This window comes from Bombus fervidus, chromosome 10, assembly GCF_041682495.2.
Source record: "Bombus fervidus isolate BK054 chromosome 10, iyBomFerv1, whole genome shotgun sequence".
Lineage (NCBI taxonomy): Eukaryota > Metazoa > Arthropoda > Insecta > Hymenoptera > Apidae > Bombus > Bombus fervidus.
The window spans coordinates 13,707,428-13,731,059 of NC_091526.1; the positions used below are offsets into that span (position 1 = coordinate 13,707,428).

Consider the following 23,632-nt stretch of genomic DNA (forward strand, 5'->3'; position numbering starts at 1 on the left):
TTAACTACGAGTACGTACTATCGTTGACTCGTACGTGATCACAATAATTTGGATTAGATTCGCGGAGACTTTACAGCAGATTTAAAAGTATTTAACAACGGCGGAAACTATTATACATTAATGATAACTTTCGATGTCCGATTCATTAATTTTCTTTCTCGCTTTCTTCCTCCGAACGATACGTAAGCACAAATATCAGAGAAAGTTATAGAATGTTGCAAATTATTACGGTTCTCACTTTTTTTACATTCGTTAAATATCCTTATATACGTGATTTATTTAAAATTATACGCACAGTGTTAACTTGCAGCTTTTTCGGGATATTTTGACATAATTTGATGAATTTTTTTCATTGCAAGCAATGCAAATTAGTTTTTCTTTTATTTAGGATGAAAGCGAACAAAACGTTTCTTTTCTCTTATGTCGAGTGAACGAATAACTCGGTAACATATTACAGATAGATGCTAAAGCCGTTTCACCAAAAATTAGAAAATAATTTATTCGTGACTATTTTGCCTGCGATTTACTTTGACCTTTTCACCGATATATCGCTCAATATCTTTATTTATTAAACTTTAACTTACTTCAGCCGAGACAGAACTTGCTGAACGCCGCATCCCGTGTTGGCGAGGCATCTCACCAGGTGTTGACAACGATAGGAGAGGAAAATGACTCGAATCGAGAGCTCCAGGACATGCTATTGGCATTAGCCAAGGCCGTAGCCAATTCAACCGCCGCTCTGGTGCTCAAAGCAAAGAATATCGCAGCCACTTGTGAGGATTCAGCGACTCAAAATCGTGTAATCTCAGCCGCCACCCAGTGTGCATTGGCCACATCGCAATTAGTCGCCTGTGCAAAGGTCGTAGCTCCAACTTTGCACTCTCCAGCTTGTCAGACGCAGTTGATGAACGCAGTTCGTGAAGTGACAAAGGCGGTCGAAGGTCTCTTGGAAGTATGCAACGAAACCTGCAGCGACGAGACTCTTCTGAAGGAGCTAAATGCTGCTGCTACTGAAGTCAAAACGCGAGCCAGGGAAGCGTGCGGCGGTCTGGAATTAGATGCAGCCGAAGAATTGATAAACAGTTTGAAAGACGAGTTAAGAGAGTTCTACAATGCCGTGGAAGCTGCTTCTCTAAGACCTTTACCCGACGAGACACCAGAGTCCACTGCTCTCCGACTAGGTGCTACCTCGAAGAACGTCGGATTCGCCATGGCTCAGCTTCTATCCGCTGCTAAGCAAGGAAATGAGAATTACACTGGAAGCGCAGCTCGAAAGACAGCGTCCGCCCTTAAAGATTTAACTTATGCTGTTCGCGGAGTGGCTGCTACTTCGCATCAACCTGATACGCAAAAGAAAATCTTGATGACTGCGGATGATGTTATTCTAAAGTCGTTGAGACTGGTTAAAGAAGCTCGAAGAGCTCTGAAGAACGCTGACAGTGTAGAGAACGAAGCTAATCTGGCTGCAGTTGCCAAGGATGTGTCGAATGCGCTGAATAAATGTGTGTCTTGCTTACCTGGACAAAGAGACGTAGACGATGCAATTAAAAATATCGAAGACATGACTCAGGTCCTCGGCATGAACGAGTTCCCACAAACCAATAAGAGTTATGGGTATGTATATCCTTTTTCACTGATAAGAGGCTTGTTATCAAATGGCACACTGATATTTACCTTTTCATTTGCCTCATTTTACTTACTGCTTATTATTCATTGACACACTTTGAATCTTTCGAGATAACGACCAACGATAAATTGTCATAGCGTTAAGCATTTAGCATACTAAAGATGTATGTAACTTTAAATTTTATGCTGAATATAAAATAAAATATTATATGCGAACAACGCAAAATGCTATAAAATCCTATAATATTATTTATAATAACTAACGCTTCGCTCCAAATTTTTATTTCATTATCATGCAGGCAACCAATCATTTCTTTACAGACAATTGCAAAGCGATCTAAACAACGCAGCTGCGAATTTGAACGATGCTTCTTCAAACGTGGTGTCGTCAGTACGTTCTCCGGTGCAGTTAGCTAATTCTTCCAAACAATTCACCAACGCTTTTGGAGATCTGTTGGGCGTCGGCATGGAAATGGCCGGTCAAACGGCTATCGAGACTCGAAGTCAGATGGTAGTTTCTTTGAAAAACGTCAGCATGACATCCAGCAAGCTTCTGGGAACTGCTAAATCCGTAGCAGCCGATCCGGGTGCTCCAAACGCGAAGAATCAACTATCGGCAGCTGCACGAGCCGTCACAGATTCCATCAACTATCTCGTGGATGTCTGTACCTCGGCTGCGCCTGGACAAAACGAGTGTGACAATGCTATCAGAAACATCCAATCGATGAGATCGCTCCTCGATAATCCTAGCCAACCTATTTCTGACGCGAGCTACTTCGAATGTCTAGAAACCGTGATGGAGAAGAGCAAGAGCCTTGGCGACGGAATGACGGGCATAGCTAACCACGCAAAGAAATCAGAGCACGAACAATTCTCGGTAGCAGTTAGAGGGGTTTCTTTGTCGATCTGCGGACTGATAGAAGCGGCAGCTCAGGCTGCTTATCTAGCTGGTGTAAGCGATCCAACATCGGTGGCTGGAAAACCAGGCTTGCTAGACCAAGCTCAGTTCCTCAGAGCTGCACAGGCCATTCATACCGGCTGTCAAAGTCTTGGAAATCCTACAAGTACCGAACAACAAGTACTTTCGGCTGCTACCATGATAGCAAAGTATACGAGTGCTCTCTGCAATGCTTGTCGCGAAGCGTCGAACAAAACCAGCAATCCTGTTGCTAAACGTCACTTCGTTCAGTCGGCCAAGGATGTTGCCAATTCCACATCGGTCCTGGTGAAAGAAATCAAGGCGCTGGATCAGAATTATTCCGAGGCTAACAAGGCGAAGTGCGCAGAGGCTACCAGGCCACTTTTGGAAGCAGTCGACAACCTGTGTACGTTTGCTGGATCTCCAGAATTCGCCAGTCAACCTGCAAAGATATCCGTCACAGCTAGAGCTGCCCAAGAGCCAATAACTAGCGCCGGTAAAGCTATTATCGATGGTTCTTGCGCGATGGTGCGAGCCGCCAAGAGTCTCGCCGTCAGTCCAAAAGACCCTCCAACTTGGCAATTATTGGCAAATCACAGTAAGAGCGTGAGCGATTCGATCAAGTCTCTGGTTGCTTCCATCCGCGACAAAGCACCTGGGCAGAAGGAATGCGACGTTGCGATCGAGAAACTGTCAGCTAGAATTCGAGAATTAAATGCCGCGTCTTTCAGTGCCGTTTCACAGGCACTGGTTTCACGAAGAGAGAATACGATGCAAGGATTCACGGATCAGATGGAGACTAGTGCTAGCGAGTTACGAGAAAAATTGGAACCTCTTCGAACAGCTGCCAAATACGAGGCTGAAAACGTAGGACATGCCGTCAATCAGATTGCTTTGTACTGCGAGCCTCTAGTTTCTGGTGCTATCGGTGCTGCTTCAAACATGGTGCACTCGAAACAACAGATAGTGCTACTGGATCAGACGAAAACCGTCACCGAGTCTGCTCTACAGCTTGTCTGCGTGACGAAAGAATCTGGTGGTAATCCGAAGGCAGTTAATCTGCACACTGAAGTTGACGAGACAGTGGAATCCATGAAAGACGCGCTACAGGAATTACAAAACACTTTGGAGACAATTTCGACATCTTATGGAATTGTTACTGGGTTAATTGACGCTATTTCTCGAGCCATGGTTAGATTGGAAGATCACAGAATGTCTACGATCGATACAGTGGATTCTTACGTGGATTATCAAACGAGAATGGTGGAAGCTGCTAAGGAGATTGCCCGGCTGGCGCAGGAAATGGTAAGGAATAGTTCTAGTATTTTGTTAATATTAGGAATCTAGGGACGTCTAACTAGTTAAAGGAAAGAAATGATTAGTACGAAGATCATTAACGTATCTTACGTTTAATTTATCTCAATCTTTATCCATTTCAGTCAACAAAATCTAGCACCGACGTAGCCAGACTAAGTCCTCTTATAGTGGATATCTCCCACAAGTATACTCAGCTAGCCCGCGATACGTCCGGCGCTTCAGCGGCCGCATCTAACGCTGACGTGTCTGCGAGACTTCGCGCGAGTGTCCAAGAGCTTGGCAAAGCCTGCGTAGACATCGTTCGAGCTGCAGGAACTTGCCAAATGTCACCAGGCGACGCTTACACTCAAAGAGAAGTCGCAGAGCACAGCAAGATAGTCACGGAAAAGGTATCTCAGGTGTTAGCTGCACTTCAGGCTGGTTCTAGGGGTACTCAAGCTTGTATCAACGCTGCGAGTACCGTGTCAGGCATTATCGGTGACCTGGACACCACGATCATGTTCGCCACTGCTGGAACCTTGCACGCAGAAAACGAAGGCGATACTTTTGCCGATCATCGAGAGAACATCTTAAAGACAGCCAAGGCTCTCGTCGAAGATACGAAAACGCTAGTAGCTGGAGCAGCCTCGTCTCAAGAGCAACTGGCAGTCGCAGCGCAAAATGCCGTTTCGACTATCGTTCAACTTGCCGAAGTGGTTAAATACGGTGCTGCCAGCTTGGGCAGTCAGAATCCCGAGGCTCAAGTAATGCTAATAAACGCGGTAAAAGACGTGGCTTCTGCACTCGGCGACTTGATACACGCCACTAAAGCAGCCAGTGGCAAACCTATCAACGACCCCAGCATGGCCCATTTAAAGGACTCTGCCAAGGTAAGGTGAATCGTTCCTATTCTTGTTGCTTTATTCGTAATTACGTCGGCGTTTTGCCGATGATCGAGGGATCTCCTCTTATCGTTAGTAGCTTGATATTAACTTTGTCTTGGAGAGACGCTTGAGTTGGAGAGGTAATGGTAACGTTTATAACAGAATGGCAGCGTCTAGGATACATCAGGAAGTAGAGCTTTATGAGGGATACGTGTATGCGACTAATAATATGTGACTAAATGATGTTCGATCTTGATTTCCCAATTAGTATAAAATCAGACATCTCAAATTGAAACGAATCATAAGTATTATATGTATTCCGAGCCATTGGACCTGTAGAATTTTACATTTCTACGAAAATGTTCACAAAAATTATTCAAAATATACGTTGAAGTAGTGAATCTGCTTTTTATCAGTGTTGATTTAGAACGCACGACTCGAGTAATAATTTCAGGTGTTAAAGAAGTCAAAGTTGGGAAACGCTTGATTAAACGATATTAACCGCAGCAGGAATCGCTTTAATCGGAGGACAAGTCGAAGCAGGATGCGCGAAATCTCATTATGACGGACCTAACGGCACTTTGTTGTTGTTTTACTCGTTAACATACTAAATTTGATCTTCACGCTTAACATCACGAACCAATTTCCCGTTATTTTGTGGGTGGACTTTAATCGATATACATTTCCATTTCACCTCTAACCGACTAAAAAGATAGAAAGATAGAAAAAAATACGAAAAGGTACAAGAGTAAATCGAAAATATGTAATTGTCAATGATGTCACTCACTAGGTATTCGGTAAAACGGTCTCGACCGAAGATTCATTGTTAAAAACCATTAAAGTCCACCTTGCACTTTCCTACTCGTTCGATGTTCCATTTTTTTCGTGTGTGTGAGACACTATACACTCGATCTTTATGTTCCCTCGATGGAAAGTGTGTAGAATCGCTGAGCGAGGCAGAACCGATTTTTGCTTCAACCATAGACAGAATATATTCTTATCCGGCTTTGTTATTTTCTTTTTTTCTTTTTTTTTTTTTCTTTGGCTTGTTGACGATAAGATTTACATTTACGCGATGAAAAGTAGCGAAACATTTTCTCTCATGAACTTGGTGGACTTTAATTGTGAGCTTTCATTGACGATTTTGGTCTGGCCGATCCGGATAGGTGTTAGAACAGCAGCTACACCAGCAGCTGATGCCTTTGAGTGACGTCGGCGGCTCGGAGTCCGAATGGTTCGTGTCCGATCAAGAGGAGGAGCTGATACGTCTGCTCTCAGCCTCAGAGAGCGAACAACCGTCTCAGAGAACTTCCGATTTGCTGTTACTCATGTAGCCGAAGCATTGATTTTTACACCTATTTCGTTCGGTTCTCGATGAACCTGACGTTTACCCTTTTGGTACATTATCGTATCGGGGTCGGAAAGAAAAATTTTTATCACGTCTGTAGCCACGTATCTTCGTATAAGCAGACAAAAACGAAAACAATTGATAATATTTCGCTATACAGTACCGAAAGGGTGGAAACAAGACTCGTTATTCTTTTTACACTCTTTTTACAAAAAGAAAAGAAGAAAAAAAAATGAATATCTCAAGAAATTCCAACAGAACAATATTAACAAATATCTCCCAAACACTAATTCACTGCGAAGAGAACTTGGTGACGAATTTCTCGAAAAATTTGCATTTTACAGTTCTCCTTCTCTTCGAGTATTTATTTTCGAGTTACTATACATCGAAGCATTTATAGCATTCTACGATACTAATTAATATAATATTAAGAAATAGTAACACGTGATGCGCTTCTTTGCTACGTGTTTAGTTCACATGCATTCGTATTGTAGATATTCTTGCTCTGCAAACAATTGTATCGTGTTTCAGTCGAGTTACTATTATACTTTGTAACATACATCATCATTTCTTTATACATTTTTTCTCTCTATATATATATTTTTTTTTTTTTGTAATAAAGAAATAAATCATCAAATTTCTATTACGCTACTACATCCTTTACACGAATATCTTAATTCATCCGTGGACAGACATTTTTTTTAAAACAAAGCAACTTTTAGGTACGTACATTCTACTTGCAAACGTGTGTGCATTAATGATTAATAGCACCGTGCTTTAATGCTTCGTCGACTAATCGAAGATTAATATGTTATTTAAATGAGTTTGTTAAAGGGAATATGACGATAATAACATTTCTAAGCAGATTTCTTTTCGTTATTGCTAACGATATTCAAATTTTGGACATGATGATTTTCAGTTTTTAATGATAATTAATAAGACGTACGAAATAAATGCAAATAAAGTGAAATACCGAGAAAATATGGTCAAATATTATTAACGATCTCGCGATGGATATCGGAGAGATACAATAAGTTGTCGGAAAGAAAATCTTTTCAAATATTTTATCTAGAGTCTAGTTATAGTATTAGAAATTGACTAACAATACTTAAAGAAAAAATGTTAACTTTTCTCAAGGTTCTTGTACAGCAGAACATATCATCGCCATCATTTTATTCAAAACACAAGTGATAACAATCGCATTAACACCGTAACATACTTTCTATTTCATTCGCAGTGCAATAATCTAAAAATCACGTAATTGACAACCTAATACGCGATAATTTTCGATAAAAGGGAAAGGAAATAGCGATGAAAATTATATGATTTTTAGATATCCATTCATTAATAATTCATTTTCAACGATGAGTACGAAGAAACAGTACCCAGATTGTCGCATGTAACACCGAATGGAACATGTAACAATTCGCTTTATCTTTTCGTCTTCAGGTGATGGTAACCAACGTGACGTCCCTGCTGAAGACAGTGAAAGCTGTCGAAGATGAGCACACTCGTGGCACCAGGGCTCTGGAATCAACCATCGAGGCGATAGCTCAAGAAATACGCGCCTTGAACACTCCAGAGACGCAGAAGATCAACGTGACACCCGAAGATCTTGTTCGATGCACTAAGAGTATCACCATTTCAACCGCCAAAGCTGTAGCTGCCGGAAATAGTTGCAAACAGGATGACATAATTGCGGCTGCAAACATGGGACGAAAGGCTATCAGCGACATGCTGACCATTTGTAAAGGAGCAGCATATAATTGCGCTGAAACGGCTGAATTGAGAGAAAGAACTCTTCAGGCTGGTCACGATGTCGCTCTTAATTATAGGGAATTGTTGCAAGCTATATTACAAATATCTTCAAGATCTGGCGATGCAAAACACACTTTGCCACCCATTAGTAGAAAGATCGCTCAGAGCGTTACCGAATTGGTGGCTGTGGCTGAATTGCTGAAGGGCACCGACTGGGTGGACCCTGATGATCCGACGGTCATTGCAGAGAATGAGTTACTAGGTGCTGCGGCCAGTATCGACGCTGCCGCGAAGAAGCTTGCTAGCTTGAGACCTCGCAGAAGTATACAGGTGAGTCTTTCGGTTGATACTATCGCCGTTAATAGCGGCAATGATTTCTTGTATGATTCGAATTTGCTCGTAGATCTCGTCTTAGTCCAGTAAAAACTTGTCTTATTATTAGCTGTAAAACAATCGAAATAACGCATGACGTTAAATGTTGTCTCAGTAATCTTCATTCGCTAGGAAGCAGTCTGATTTCCGTAAGATATGTTTGATATTCTTGGTTGTTTTTTGAAAGAATCGACCAGGAATCAAACATATTATTACGGCGGTCAGAAACATCATCGGCAGAAATCCACCGATGGTAAGGCGATTATACACACGTATCATCCAACCGATATGTTAATTCAATGTTGCATTCAATTGAAAAAAAAGACATTAATTCTGTAGTTGTCTCCTTCCACAAAAGTTTTCATTTTTACTTCATAGGAGGCAAACGAAGATATGAACTTCGACGAAATGATCCTAGAAGCAGCCAAATCGATCGCAGCCGCTACATCGGCTCTTATAAAAGCGGCCAGTGCCGCTCAAAGAGAGCTTATCGCAACAGGAAAGGTTTCTCGAACTCCCCTAACCAGTTCTGACGATGGCCAATGGTCCGAAGGTCTAATTTCTGCCGCAAGAATGGTCGCAGCCGCAACTCACAGCCTCGTTGAATCTGCAAACGCTCTGGTACAAGGCGTCAGCTCCGAAGAAAAACTAATTTCCAGCGCGAAACAGGTAGCCAGCAGTACGGCACAATTATTGGTCGCTTGCAAAGTAAAAGCTGATCCGGATAGCGAGAGCACGAAACGTCTGCAAGCAGCTGGAAATGCTGTGAAACGCGCCACCGACAATTTAGTACGAGCAGCCCAACAGGCTATTCAGCAAGAAGAAGACAGATCTTTGATCCTAAACCGTAGAATGGTTGGAGGTATCGCTCAGGAGATAAACGCCAGATCAGAGGTCCTTCGTATCGAGAGGGAACTGGAAGAAGCCAGAGGAAGACTCACTGCCATTCGACAGGCCAAGTATAAAAATCGCCCAGATTTAGCCGACACCGATACCGATGCCGAACAGAGTGGCTACGAGAGCACAACTAGATACGAGACCAGAGCTTACGAAACTCACAATCAGTCACAGATGAATTACAGTACGTATCAACAGCATTCTACAACGCACAATATCGGCCAACTCGGTGCCGACAGACAGACTCTGGTTAGCCCGGAAAAAGTTTATTCGACGCAGAGCACGTTAGAAAGGAAAATGAAAGAGAGTCAGTATCGGTCTACGATGGAAAGTCAGTATGGGTCGGTCGAGAAAAAGTATAACGAAAGCCAATACGATAGACGGTATGTTTCGGACAGTCCATACCTTGTTACCGAAAAGAAAGTGACCATGGAAAGTTCGTCTGGTCAGTACAGTTCTATCGAAAGGAAGATCAATAAGGAAAGTTATAATACCGAGGCAACCATGTTGTAACGATCGCAACATCTTTTGCAAGTCAATTCGTTAACAACAACGTTAAGTATAATGATAAGACAATGAAAAACCCAATAACGATCGTTCACACAATATCAACACGTGCTCGGTTCAGAATAAATTAAGGACTGCCTTCTAGGACGAAAATGACAATCTTTAAAAAAAAAAAAAAAAAAAATAGGGAAGAATGAAAAGAAAAGAAAGAATTGATGTACGAAGCGAAAATATGAATACGTGATATGGAAGAAGAATAACTGGCGAAGAAGTAACAATTCACGAGGGCCTGATGACCAAATAAGAACTAAGGATTTTGATCTGAACGAAGCAAAGATTCGAAGTTAAGCAATATCTTCAAATTTACAATTTAAGTTCATAAATTTGGAATATATTCAAGAAAAAGGGGGAGAGGGGGAGAGAGCGTACGTTCAAAGAACAAGAAACACGCGCGTATTGAAAATTTTACAATTCTCGCTCTAGATATTGACAAGCTCGCTACTTGTTTCAGTTTTTATTTTTAAAAGCAATCGTGATAAAATCTTTGTATGATGATCTTTGCGATGAAAAACGGTAGAAAAGTGCCCTTAGGTAGAATTAACTATGTGCTTTCGAAATTAGCCTTTGTAAGAATGATTATCGATTGGAATATAACCGTCCACCTTTTCCACGAACTTATTTTTGTTCATCTAATACGAACGATGCTACAAAAAATTGCACGTGATATATTTCCACCATTTTGCATCGACGATTCTTAATATTTTGATAACATATTCGTTTTTGATTCGTTTTGAGACATCTTTTTGAAAATATATTCGAAAGATTTCTAAGAATATTTGTATTTATAATCGAAGAAGAATTTGACGGGGAATCTACATTTTCCGAGATATGTATTCGTATTTAATATATAAAAAATTGGATAATTATACGAAATCCAGCGAGAAAGAAAGACGTTTGTTCAAACCGATGCTTCTTTCTTCTGTTCTTTGATTTTATTGACAAGCGATTAATAACCATCGTATACCTGATTTAATTTAGATCTAATTTATCGTGATAGTTTAAGTTTAAGACCACGGATTAACAAGAGAAGCAACATATCATTTAATTTTATTAACTTTCTGACACCATGTGGCCTGATCCTATGGTGTCTCCGTCTGTTTATCCTTAATATTTTCCGTTCTTTTTAATATTTTTCTTAACATTATCGTTGTAAGTGCGTCTCTTTTCGTTCTAGAATCTAATCGTTGCTTAAACTTACGTTTCTTCTGTATCGCGCGCTCTTTACCATTCGTTCGCGGTGGCTCGTTTTTAATAATTTCGCTCGTTAGACTTTTCGAGTCAGGACTGTCCAACTGAATTCAGAGGCTTTGAACGAGATCTTGAACACATAATACGAAATCTTATTGTAAGTGAGTAGTACATAGACTGATTCTATTCATCGACATCAAGATTGAACAGCGAAAGATTCATGGAGAGGTGAATTCAAGTAGTACGCTGAACATGCAACAATTGTATGATAATAAAAATTGAATCGAATACTTTGTCATGGAACGTTCTGAAGTAGGTGATTTATTTTTATTACTGCAAATATCGAGCTTTTCGAATAGAAGAAGTATATATTAACTCATAAGTTAATTTAAAATGCAACGTTTAAAGAGGTTCATAGAAGTTGCAAGATTGTAAATATTCTAATGAAATTTGTATAGAAATGTCAACAACGTTATATAAAAGCAGAGTGTTAATAAGAATTGCAAATAAAAAGAATCTAAATCTTTAATCCTGGATAAGAAACTAGGAACAAGATCTTTGATTACTTTACAACGATACGAATTATTGTAATTATTCTTTTCTGGCATAAAAATTATATCGAAATAATCTATCGAGTATGATTATTTCAATATTGAGATATGGTAAATGATTGCAAAGTATTTGTTTCAATTATGGACTTATATAAAGAAAGATCAAGTTTTACACGTAAGAATTCGATAATTTTATATATTTTTACAAATTTATTATAATTTTATGTACGAATTTTATATAACGCGTAAATTCTCAACTAGCGCAACTTTATTTGTTCTAAACATGAATTTCTTTTGCATTAGCTTTTAATAATAATTTCTTGCTTAATGCTCTTTATCGAGACTCTTTGTTATAAAAATGAAATTGCAGTCTAAAACTAAAGAGAAATTTTCACACGAAGAATGTAATTAAGAAGAGTAGACACTATAAGAAGGGAAGTGCTTAAAAAGATGATATTATACTTTGAAAAAGGAAAAAAGTTATCTCGAACAAGGTGTCGAAGCGTGAAAATGTTCTTAGAAAATTTTGATTGGAAGGTCGATGGTTGGACAGACCTGTTCCAAGTGATAGATTAGTGCAATTATCATTAGTCTTTCGAAGATCAAGAAAGAATTTGTAAATACATAGATGTTAAATATTTCGCGTAACAATTCAGTGTCTTGACGATGAATCGATAAATGGGTGAAAAAAGTGCCTGAGTCTAATGAGCTACCGCTTTTTTCATATGCTCGTAGCAAACTCGTAGGATTTTCGAATATTGCCAAAAAAAAAAAAAAAAAAAAAAAAAAAAGAAAAAAAACAGATGCTTTACTAATGTTCGATAGTATAATTATAAAACGAAAAAAGAAAAAAAAAAAAGAAAAGAAAAAGGAGACAAGATGAACGAAGAATCCCTTTGTATAAAAAAGTCGTTTTCAAAAAGAACAAAACAGACGAAGAGATAAATTTGTATTGTCGAACTCCTGCAAAGGGATCTACAGATATATATATATATGTATACATTATTGCATTTAGTGTTATATATTTTCAGAACGATTGCCAATCGTGTTTTTATTTTATATACGTATACATTATACTTATAGGTGTGTGCCATGATATATAGGAAATTATATGTATAAATATAAATATAAACGAAAGGAATTATACAATATATAGATTCTCTACATATATTATATGTTAAATATATATGTGCCGTTAATATATTAAGAAGAAACAAAGAGCAACGAGAGAGAAAAATCGACAGTTTTTAAAGCTTTGTATTCATTGGTTTTTAATGATTCAGATTTATATACAGGATATTTTTAATCGTTATATTTAGTACAATCGATTAAGTTTTATCGTGGAATGTTACAAACTGTAATATCATATTACATTATTATATTATATTATATTATATTATATTATATTATACTATATTATATTAATTACATTATATTAGTATTGATTTATTCTTATCACTAGTTATAATGCTGCTGCATATGTATGTGCTACATACAGTTAGGAGATGATTATGATGATGGATATCGTTTTATTATAATTATATTACAGCAGAACATTCGCAAATATAGATATATTAGCTTTACTTACATTGAAATTAATAAAGAATTTCTAACATTTCGTTGATGTATCATTAAGAATGTATGTTTCCATGTGCATGTAAGACAAAAGTGTGAAGTGTATGATTTAAACAGGACATTCTATTTTAATTTATTGAATTATTTAATCTATTTTTCAGGCTGATAGCTTGATTGAATCGAATCGAGTTAACAATGATACACGATAATACGAATTCAAGAATTATAAAAAGATCTTCAGCGATGGTGCATCAAAAACTGTGAGAAAAGATTTAACGACTATTTTTTAACGACGACTTCGTTCAATGCTTTTATTATAAACCTTGGGAGAATGAAGGCGGCTCGGTGCACAGCGTCGTCGTAATACTTCATGTTCATTTCATCGAGTTCGCTGTGACTGAAAACTTTCTTCGGTTCTTTGAAGTTCGTTTCCTGAAGATGTATTTATCTTTTTATTCGTCCGTTTACATAGAAAGACTAACGAAAAGAAGAAAAGAAAAATTAAAGGATGTACTTACAGGGTTTAATCCTCCGAGCACGAATCCAATTTGTCCCGTGGGGTAGGTAGGCACGGAAGCAACGCCATAAGTTGCAACCGGAAATAATGACTTACAATGTTGCAAAGTTTGTGTTACATGGTTCAGATTCAACCATGCGGTACCCGCTTGACTGCAAACGATTCCACCAGGTTTCAACGCATTTTTCATTAAATTGAAGTACGATTCGTGGAACAGGCACTCTGCTGGACCTACGTTCATAAACGTTTTATTATTTCATTTCATTACACGTAAGAAAATACTCCTATCGCACATTCTCCGTTCGTTTTACATCAATAAAATTGGACCAAAGTATATTATACTATCGATCAAAATTTAAATGTATTAAGAAACGAACTGTAATTGACAAAAGTTTACTTACCGATAGGATCGCTACTATCGGTAATTATAACGTCAAATTCTCCATTGTGTTGCTGCAAGAACTGGAAACCATCGCCTACGTTAAGGGTGACTTTGGGATGATCGAGACCCACGCCCATCGTAGGCAAATACTTTCTGGATACCTCTAGTACTTTCGAGTCGATTTCCACTTGTACGATTCGTTCTACGAGCGGATGTTTCGCTACTTCGCGAGCCACCCCGCCGTCACCACCTCCAACTATTAACACCTGACAAGGAAATAATCGAAACAGGAAAACATATGAATACAAGATACGATACCTTTTCGATAACTATAAAATTTTTCAGAATATTTAATGTATGCAAGATCTTACGGTTTTCGGATTTGGGTGGCTGCACAACGGTAGAAACGCGATCATCTCCTGATACGAAAATTCGTCTTTCTCCGTGCATTGTATGATACCGTCTAAAATTAGGGTCCTCCCATGCGATTTCCTGTATACGTGTAATTAAAACAGGTTCCTTTTGAAACAACGGCGAACAACTAACTTATCGGAAGTTTAGTTTCTTTCTGCTTTTTGTGCTTTCTTTTCTCTTTTTAGTATCTGACATATTTCACTAGATCAGTAGATTTGTACGTTCTTTATATATCTTTTTTTCGCTCTCTACACGAGTACTAAGTTATAAGAAATAATAGAAATAAAAGTAAAAAGCATCGCGTTACGGCAACAGTTATCATATATATTTTTCGTATATATATATTTCGTATAAGAGAGAGATTAGATATATCGTAACTTACGAAAGACCGCGATAAACTTCTAAAACTGAATTACATCATGAAAAGCATCGATACAATTAAAATATGATAGTAATCGTTCGTATTTTTACAACTAAAAAATATCGGTCTTAAAAATAACACGAAGATACGGCGTTATTATTAGCTTTTTCGTATCGTTTAAGAGAAATTCTAAGTTGAAGACTATCTTATTTGTTTTCTTTCCTCTATATTTCTTCTCAACTATGTCGCGCTTGCCCCTCGATGTTTTTTACTGTTATAGTAAGAAATGTTCTCAAAACCAAATATTAAAAATCTCTCAAAAGTAAATATGAGACTTGATAAGAAAAAAGATTAAAAAACTAAACGTTTATACGAAATTCTAAGTTGAAGACCATTTTATTTGTTTTCTTTCCTCTATATTTCTTCTCAGCTATGTCGCGCTTGCCCCTCGATGTTTTTTACTGTTATAATAAATAATGTTCTCAAAACCAACTATCAAAAATCTCTCAAAAGTAACTATGAAACTCGATAAGAAAGAAAGATCAAAGAAAACTTGTTCCGCTAGTTTAAAAAAAAAAAAACTATTGTCGTCCGATGTTAAAGTATGAAAATTCGATCTCCTGTTCGATCTATAGAAATTTCATAAGGCCTGCAACTCTTGGTGCACCGTATTCAAATTATCATAAACCTCCAACACATATTTAGTTTTCTCCAATTATTTTTCCAATGAAAAGTCGATATCTTTTACGTTCAAAGAAAATAGAAAGAGCGTGATATTTACGTGTCGATCACCATCACCTCCTGATACTCCGATCGTTCTCGATGAATTACATCGAGGACCTCGAGAGACAATGAAACACCTGGCCATAGATCGTTGTTAATTTCACTGAACCAGCCAGGTTTGATCGCATCCATTTCTTCTGTTACGCGAGTTTCGGTTGGCGAACCAATATCTGTTCTTGTTTCACGATTCGACTGCAAGTAGACACTGTCGGTCGGTTAATCGTGGACGAGGAAAATAAAAGTGCCAACTTTTTTATGTGGCCAAACATGTTTCCCTACGATACGGATCGCCACTTCCACTCCCTCTGGAGCGGAGCTTGAAGGAAGAAATGGTGAAACTCGTTTGTCACCTGTGTATTCGTGCTGGTAGCGTTCGGCCGCTGACACGATATACTCGGTTTAAGTGTGTTTGCAATGTCATTTGATAAATTATTTGAAAAGGCTTGTTTCTATAAGAGTAGCTTAAATTACGTTGGATAGTATCGGCTTGGCGATTCTTGTTTCTTGAAATAATTTTGTTGGAGGAATAGAAAGAGTCAGAGTCGATCGATGTATCGTTAATGGATTTTCTAGGACTTTTCAAACAAATAAGGTCTCGATCGAAGCTGTACCATAGGAAAACGAAAAAGCGTAAATTTGGTACGTAAGAAATGTAACTCGAAATTTTTGCTTGCTTGTGCGTTTCCGACTTTCGATATTTATCGTATTTGACAACCTGTGTTTACTACTAAATAGTACGTCCTTGTAATGTATTAATTCGAATGAATTTCAATGGAACTTTCAACGCGTGAATTTTGCGATCATAGTAATTCACCATATTTAATCTAATCAAAGCTAAAGAAAGATTTAAGACAGTGTCATTTCGATACGAAATACGAAAGCGAAGATCATGTTGCATTAGAAAATTTGATAAATTTTATGTATGCAACTATCGGCTTCCAGAAGAAGCCACTGAAAAACAAACTAGAGAAATGTTGCTTTCAAATGTTTTTTTAAATACCAACTTCACTAAAAGTAAAAAGTTGACAGTACTCGATATCACATGCAGATCATCAGAAACAATGGGAGGAAGAATCGCTTCAACCCCTTCGACGAACTTCTCTGTAATTCGATATTTATTTCCAAGAGAATCACTCGCTTGAAATCGAAAGTAAAATTACGATAGCACCAGCACGAATAACGACAAATAATCGTTTGCATTTTGCCAAAACTAAAAAATTCAAATTCAAATTACTTTACCGATAAATAGAAATGAGCAGGGTAACCCGAAGAGAGAATTATTTCAGCCGCACCACAGCGTATAACCACACCATACGATTCCTCCAAGCAAATTGAAATGCAGAAAGAGCGAGAAGCGAACGGTGTACAGCGTAAATGTGACGACGAAGCAACGAGCAGACCTTCGAAACGGAAACACGAGCGAGAATGGAAAGTAGACGGGAGTTTACTTGCCAAACGGATGATGGCCTTTATCAGCCTCCGTCCCTCTGCTCCCAGATAATGACGGTTCAACCACGGACAAGATAACTTGTCTGCGCTGTAGTATGCGTTGCCGAAACGAAATCAAAATCAGAAAATTTCTAATTCCAGCTGATAATATTCGGAAAATTCGGAGAACAGACGATACGAGATAAAAGAAAAGCTCAGGGATCTTTCTCCGTCTTGTTATCGTTGTCGTAACGATAATGCTTTGTAGATTATATGGCGATACATATTTGTAGTTGTGACTGCATTTGAACTTTAATCCTTTCTATCTCCCCATTAACCTTAAACAAATAACACAGTCAAATCAAAAGACAACAAATTTAAATATAGATGTACCGTTCATCGCTACGATCATTTCCTCTTTTATAGTCTAAATTCACGTAAACCTATTCTCTTGGCGACCGAAGTCATTGTCCTCTTATTAGCTAAGTAAATAATTCCCCTTCGAAGGTTCTACGTTAAATAGCTGTTAAACGTTTAGCTATTTACGTACATCGTTTTCTATTTTAACGCTGCACGAGAACTAAAAGATTATTTCTTCTTTTTATCATTCAGGGAATAAGTTGTTTTCCTACGGAGTTGCTTTTTTAATTTTAAATTTGATAGAAATACAAACAAAATGATAATGATAATAAATAGCAGTAATTTGACTTTTTGTTAAAAATTTAAATTTTATCATTATCATTAAAAAATTTCATAATTTTGGGTAAAAAAAAAAACAAACAAACAATCGAATAAATCATTTTAGTTTGATAGAAACGGAAAATCTCTCTCTCTCTCTCTCTCTCTCTCTTTCTCTCTCTGTTAAAGAAAATCAAAGGTTACATGGTCATTTCCTCGTGTCTCGTTTTAAACTCGTTCCACGATACCTTTATCCAAAGCGTTTTCCTCGACTTATCGAAATGCATTCATCAAATGCAACTAATTTCATCAAATCGGAATTAATGAGGCCAACACGTGCGAGATTAAGTAAGTTCGACCATGACGTGGCCGTATCTAAAGTCAAGGTCTATGTAATTACAGATCTGATTTAGTTTCGTAAAATTGAAGTAATCGCGATATGAGATTACATGAATTTTTTTAATGTTACTAATTATAAAAGATTTGTGTTATTATTCAATTTATGAAATAACAACTTGTACTACTTTACCACGGTAATAAAGATAGAGCGTATTTATTCAGAAAAAAGAATTTTGAGAAACTTAAAATAAAGAAACATAAAAATAATTGGAGCATTACAATATTTTGCAAATGAAAAATAAAGATATGATACAACTAATTTTATAATAATCTCATATATCTAACGCAATAATATTATTTGTATTGAATACAAAAAAGTATACAGAAAAATTATACTAGATTCCGAATGTAAATTAGCATATAACGAATAGAGTTCAAAAGAATTATACCATTTCTGAAATTTGAATTTAAATACCACTGTAAACGCGCTTTAATAGAGCACCCTAACCAAAGCAGTGCCGCAAATTTTGCGTCAACGTTGTGTTCGCATGTTTCAATCGTTTACACGATATTTGTGCGATTTTTAAATTTAGTAGAAAACGTAAACTACACTTCCTGCGATACGTATCAAATGCCAAATTTTTTAATTAATTATTGCTTTAAAACTTAAAGTAACATGTCTATGCTCGCGGAACCACGTCGAAAACAAAAATGGACACTAAACCCACGAGGAAAAGAATGGAGCGAAGGTTTGTAAATATTTGAATTTATTTGATTTTACTTAAACAAATAGTATAATGTTGTTATCTTCGAAATTATATTATATGTTTCTGCAGATTCGAACAAATTCGGGCAGAAAATGTTGGAAAAGATGGGATGGACGAGTGGCAAAGGACTCGGTGCGAACGAACAAGGTATAACGGAGCACGTGCGTGTATCGGTTAAAAATGATACAACAGGTAAATATAATTAACAATTAGATTTTTACATTAACCCTGCTTATCGTCGCTAATTCGTATTTTAACTATTTTGAAATTAATTCCAATGATCTAGAATTAACCTAGAAACGACATTGCTGTCTTTCTCTTAATATTCTAATTTCTAATTGTAATGTTTTTAATAGTTTTGTGTCAAATTTGTTTATACGATTAAAATATTTGAAAATTAAGTTTTTCATAGATTAACATTAATGAAAAATGGATTGTTCCCATAGGTATTGGATATAAACAGAACACCTTGGACGAAGCATGGACAGAGCATCAAGATAACTTTAACGATTTTTTACAAAAGCTTCGACAAAATGAATGTCACGATGTAGCGCAAACAGAGGAAAGCAAAGGTGCATTAAGTGGAAAATCGTTAGAATTGAAATCTAAACAAAGCCGTGCTCGTGTTCAGTAAGTATTATGTACGTTTAGTGTTAAACATACCATTATTTTATTCTCTTATCTTTTTTCCTCTTATTACTATTACTAGTTATCAAAAATTTACAAGGGGGAAAGATGTAAATAAATACAGTTCGAAGGATTTAGCAAATATATTTGGCCAAAAAGAATTGAATGTAAATAAAAGTAATAAAGATAAACAAGGCAATGCCGAAGAAAACTTTGATTCAGTTGGCACTCGTGATAACAGAAACGGTATTATTACTATAAATGGTGGTAATATGACAGAATATTTTATGAAGAAAGGTCAGGATTTTTCTCTGGCATATAAGAATAAAAAACAACAGGAGGACGATATAGAAGAGGAATCTGAATATGCTGGATTTGGATTCGCATCGACATCTAGAAAAGTCAAATGCCATGATAATAAGGAAAGCATGGAAGTTAAAAGTGTTCGTAATTATGCTTTTGAAAATCCCTGTGTGGAATTAAATAGCCCAGAAAATATTTCAAATTTTAATATTGAATCTAAATCTTCTAAGAAAAAAAATCTTGATGACAATGAATTACGTTTAAGCAGCAAAGTTAAGAAATTTAAAGAGAACAATGTAAATGAAAATAGGTGTGCGAGTGGTATTATCAATGCCGGCTTAAATTTAGAATGTCAGGCTGACGAAGTTTGTAATGGAAAAGAATTTGAAGTATCTAGAGTACAATTTGGCCTTACAAATTCAGCTTTAGATCTAAGCGATGAAACAAATGATAAGAAAAGAGTAACATTTAATGATCATGTAGAATTTAGTACTGATTGTGTAAAAAAGAAAAGAAGATTAGATAAATTTGAGGTTGAAAATAAGAAAGCTAAAAAGAAGAAAAAATATAACTCTGATGTTAATAGTTCGGTGTTATCTGGTTGTGTTAATGAAGCTTTGGATGTAGGAACACCCGAGGAAGTACATGATAACGAAGTTAATGAACATAAAAGTAAAAAATCTAAAAAAAGAAAAAGAAGTCGATCTATTTTAGAAACAATAGTAGAAACGCCAGAAGAAGAGAAAGCATACGAAAATGAAACAGAGATCGAGCAAACCAAAATGGAAGATTACGTACCTGATGATTGTATACTCGAAGATGTCTCAAGTAAGAAGAAAAAAAAGAAAAAGCATAAGGATAAAATACAAGTTACCACTGAGAATAGATGCGATGAAAAAGAATGTATGGAGAAAGAAACAGTGGCAAACACAGATGTAATACTTAAGGAAGAAGAGTGTAAAATTGATGAAACTCAAGAGGATATTTCTAAAAGCAAAAAGAAAAAGAAGAAGAAAAATAAAGTGAGATATACTGAGCCAAACTTTGAAAAAAACGAGGATATAACTGAAATTGAAGTTGAACTGGAAAATGTAAAAGCAGAGAAAACAGAATTAGAAACTGTGAAGACAGGAAAAAAGAAATCTAGAAAGAATGACAATGTAAATGATCTTAGTTCTACAACAAATGTATCAACCGATATAAAAGACGAAAAGGAAGTTTCAGATAAGGAAAATACGGAAAATATGAACGAAAATGAAACAGAAAAATCGGAGAAAGACAAAGAATTTATAGATAAATCTGCAAATTATTCCATAGATAGTAAAAAATTTGTAAAACAAAGGAATAAGATTACAAATACACGTTTCAAGAAGTTCAATAACAGAAGATCTAATACTTCATCTAGGCCTTGGAATGAAAGACGCAGAATGACAAAGAAACTATTGATGTCTCTATTTTACTCAAAGTCAATCTTAGATTTTCCAGGTTCTAACATGCATGAAATAAAAGGATATGGAGCTGATCAACATTAAAATGTAAAAAAATTGTGAACATGTTTCTAATATTTTGTGCATAATATATACAAGACATTCAAACGATCAGCTATAACGATGTTTATCCAAAGTAACATATTTCTGCAAATGTGCAGAATTTCTTTTATTTATATTTTTATTTATAATGTAATTAATGTAATTATTGATAATTATCTTTATATATATATGTGTATGCATATACATTATACATATATGCATATTATGTATATATTTACGGGGATGCAATGTTATCCTCTATTTTTACAATTTCCCTTATTTCTGATGTAAGTTTTTGTTTAAATTTATTTATATTTAATAATTCTTGTTCAGTTACTTCAACTACATCAGTAGGTATACATTCATTTTCTGTTGAAAGTATAGTATAACCTAGATTTTCTAATTGCGTTATAATTTTTTCTGGATGAAGAAATTCAGTTTTAAACTATAACAAATGAAAATAAGGATACATTATATGAAAATAGAAATCTGTTTGATTAAATCGTTGGAATAAAAGGATTTAAATTTTGGTACCTTAAAACACGTTCCACTTTCATTTTCTATTTCTTCTACATCTATCGCATTAGCTATTAATGCATCTTCCATTGCGGAATCCAAGTTACAATCTTTAGAAGCTGTAACGGAAGTTACACAATCGAACAAACGTGAAAATGCCGTAGACTCTAAAACTTTGATGCTAGAAATTATATACATATAAGTTAATATAATTTAACATTAAAGTAAATATACATCTGAATGAAAAATTCTAGATTATAGTATAAAAGAGTACTCACTTAAATTTTTTTGATATATGTATAATATTAAATTTTACATGAATAAATTTGTCAGTTACAATATGGATAACAAACGTAGGTCCTTTGATAATATGCATAGGCAGTATATGAGTATCACCAGTTTGTACATTTTTTATTTTTTCTAAAATTCCTTTTAACGTAGACATTGGCATGTTGGCTTTTTTTGCTTGTTCAACTAAATTTGCTAATCTCGGATTAGTGTTTGGGTCTGGGTTGCCACTTTCTTTAACAAAAGAATAACATTTATATTGTAATTTAAATCTAAAGATATTTACTTAGAACTTTGCCTAGATATGTAAAGAAATGTTTTTTATGCACTTTTCTCAAACATCAGAAAAACATACCTACTGCTGCAACTTTCATTTTATTTGATAGACTATTAAATATTTGTGATCTTGTTGTATCATGTTCTTGTTTTTTAGCTTTAATGTTTTGCCATTTGCTATGACCCGCATACCTTTTGGTTTCTTGAATCAAGATATTTCTATTATACAACAGAACGTTTCGAAATTTCATTTTGAAAACGAGAGGTTATGATATTCAGTCGAGCTGGCGCAACTTACTAGCAGGGAAATTGTTAATTTAATATTGGTATCGACGAGGACAGACGATAATCGAATCTAATTTCACACCTATTCTGGTAATTTCATTTCAATAATTATCGTACAATTATAATTTATTATTACGCAACTGTTAAGAGGAATTAAAATACATTTGGTATTAAAATTTTCCCAAATATAAGATACTTCGAGATAGAAGATTATGTGTGCGGGTATTATTTGTTATTTGGATAAAGTATGTTGCATAATACAATATATCTCCCCTTTTCATCATATTTGCCATTCATTTAATACGTGGATGTTTATTTAACGTACTATTGTCTCTGCGTACTATAATACTGTCATCGCATAGAGATAAATTGTGAAAAAAATATTCCCTATTAATAGGATAGTTACAAAAAAAGTTAATTTGGTTTTCTAGTTTTTTTTTAAATTTGTAATTTCTTTTAAGAACGTATACCTAGAACATGTATACTTTCTTATAACTATAGGTGTATCTATACCACCGTATGTATAATAACAATTTTGTGTAATAACAATCATAACATATAAAATTGTTAATGTCGATTTTATTTCAGTTAATTACGCAGAAATAATGATATGAATATTAGCAATAAGTAGCACGAAGTATTAAAAACTAGTAAATGAGTTTCGGTTGTTTAATAAAAAAATTTTTAATCTCTATAAAAAAAAAAATTATGATTCGTCCTATTTTATGGCTGCTGCGATATTTTACAGGTAAAAAGTTGCGTTTTGCATGTGAAATTTGGTTTTAGACAACGAAGCGCTTCAGAAAGTATAGCGACCCGCATATCGTGGAATTGCGATGAAAAATTTCTTTCTACTTATTTTGATTTGTTCTAGCATGAATATTTCGAGCATAATCTCTCACTATAAATAATAATTCGATGGTATGCCGTATATTAAAAAATATGATCCGCTCTGGTTTAGCTTGTTTCACGTTTGAATTTTATTTAAAATAGGGTGGTTTTTATTGAATTAAAATAAATTTATTTCGATGATTTTAAGCTTCGCGTGTTTTAAATATTTCTTTTATAATCCTGTTTTAGCAATAACGGGCAGCTGCAATTATTTGAAATATGTCAAATAAATGTATTCTATTATAGTAATTCAGGAATCCGTGAGTA

At 35.7% G+C, this 23,632-nt stretch overlaps 4 protein-coding genes across 13 annotated transcripts in view; 2 read left to right on the forward strand and 2 right to left on the reverse strand.

Annotated features, from left to right (window-relative positions):
- The window catches only part of Rhea (Talin_middle and talin-RS domain-containing protein rhea), a 157,235-nt gene that overhangs the window by 42,963 nt on the left and 90,640 nt on the right, over positions 1–23,632 (forward strand). For 7 of the 9 annotated variants that reach the window (XR_011800809.1, XR_011800808.1, XR_011800807.1 and 4 more), the window contains 5 exons: positions 590–1,614; positions 1,948–3,850; positions 3,985–4,731; positions 7,523–8,161; positions 8,582–9,955. Coding sequence is in view for 2 of the 9 variants with exons in the window: in XM_072011346.1 (XP_071867447.1) it covers positions 590–1,614; positions 1,948–3,850; positions 3,985–4,731; positions 7,523–8,161; positions 8,582–9,613 (5,346 nt within the window). In the remaining 7 variants the exon portion in view is untranslated. Of the gene's footprint in view, positions 1–589; positions 1,615–1,947; positions 3,851–3,984; positions 4,732–5,891; positions 7,055–7,522; positions 8,162–8,581; positions 13,025–23,632 lie in introns of those variants that run through there. The other 2 variants (XM_072011346.1, XM_072011347.1) reach the window with 2 other exon arrangements.
- On the reverse strand, positions 13,085–16,985 carry Spds (Spermidine Synthase). The gene is made up of 6 exons (XM_072011363.1): positions 16,678–16,985; positions 15,437–15,630; positions 14,252–14,372; positions 13,900–14,146; positions 13,500–13,729; positions 13,085–13,413 (listed from the first exon to the last, which is right to left on the reverse strand). The coding sequence occupies exons 2-6, from the start codon at positions 15,568–15,570 to the stop codon at positions 13,261–13,263; spliced, it is 885 nt and encodes a 294-aa protein (XP_071867464.1). The 5' UTR covers positions 15,571–15,630; positions 16,678–16,985; the 3' UTR covers positions 13,085–13,260.
- Positions 17,753–21,638, forward strand: LOC139991366 (uncharacterized). 2 transcript variants are annotated; one of them, XM_072011361.1, is made up of 5 exons: positions 17,753–17,892; positions 18,556–18,632; positions 18,720–18,842; positions 19,097–19,280; positions 19,360–21,638. In XM_072011361.1, exons 2-5 carry the CDS (start codon positions 18,560–18,562, stop codon positions 21,110–21,112), a joined length of 2,133 nt encoding a protein of 710 aa, XP_071867462.1. In that variant the 5' UTR covers positions 17,753–17,892; positions 18,556–18,559; the 3' UTR covers positions 21,113–21,638. The 2 variants fall into 2 exon arrangements, with proteins under 2 accessions (XP_071867462.1, XP_071867461.1); XM_072011360.1 differs by lacking the exon at positions 17,753–17,892 and having other exon boundaries at positions 18,329–18,632.
- LOC139991371 (probable transcriptional regulatory protein LMOf2365_1554) lies at positions 21,194–22,494 on the reverse strand. Its single transcript, XM_072011371.1, has 4 exons — positions 22,269–22,494; positions 21,904–22,147; positions 21,644–21,806; positions 21,194–21,554 (listed from the first exon to the last, which is right to left on the reverse strand). The coding sequence occupies exons 1-4, from the start codon at positions 22,438–22,440 to the stop codon at positions 21,345–21,347; spliced, it is 789 nt and encodes a 262-aa protein (XP_071867472.1). The 5' UTR covers positions 22,441–22,494; the 3' UTR covers positions 21,194–21,344.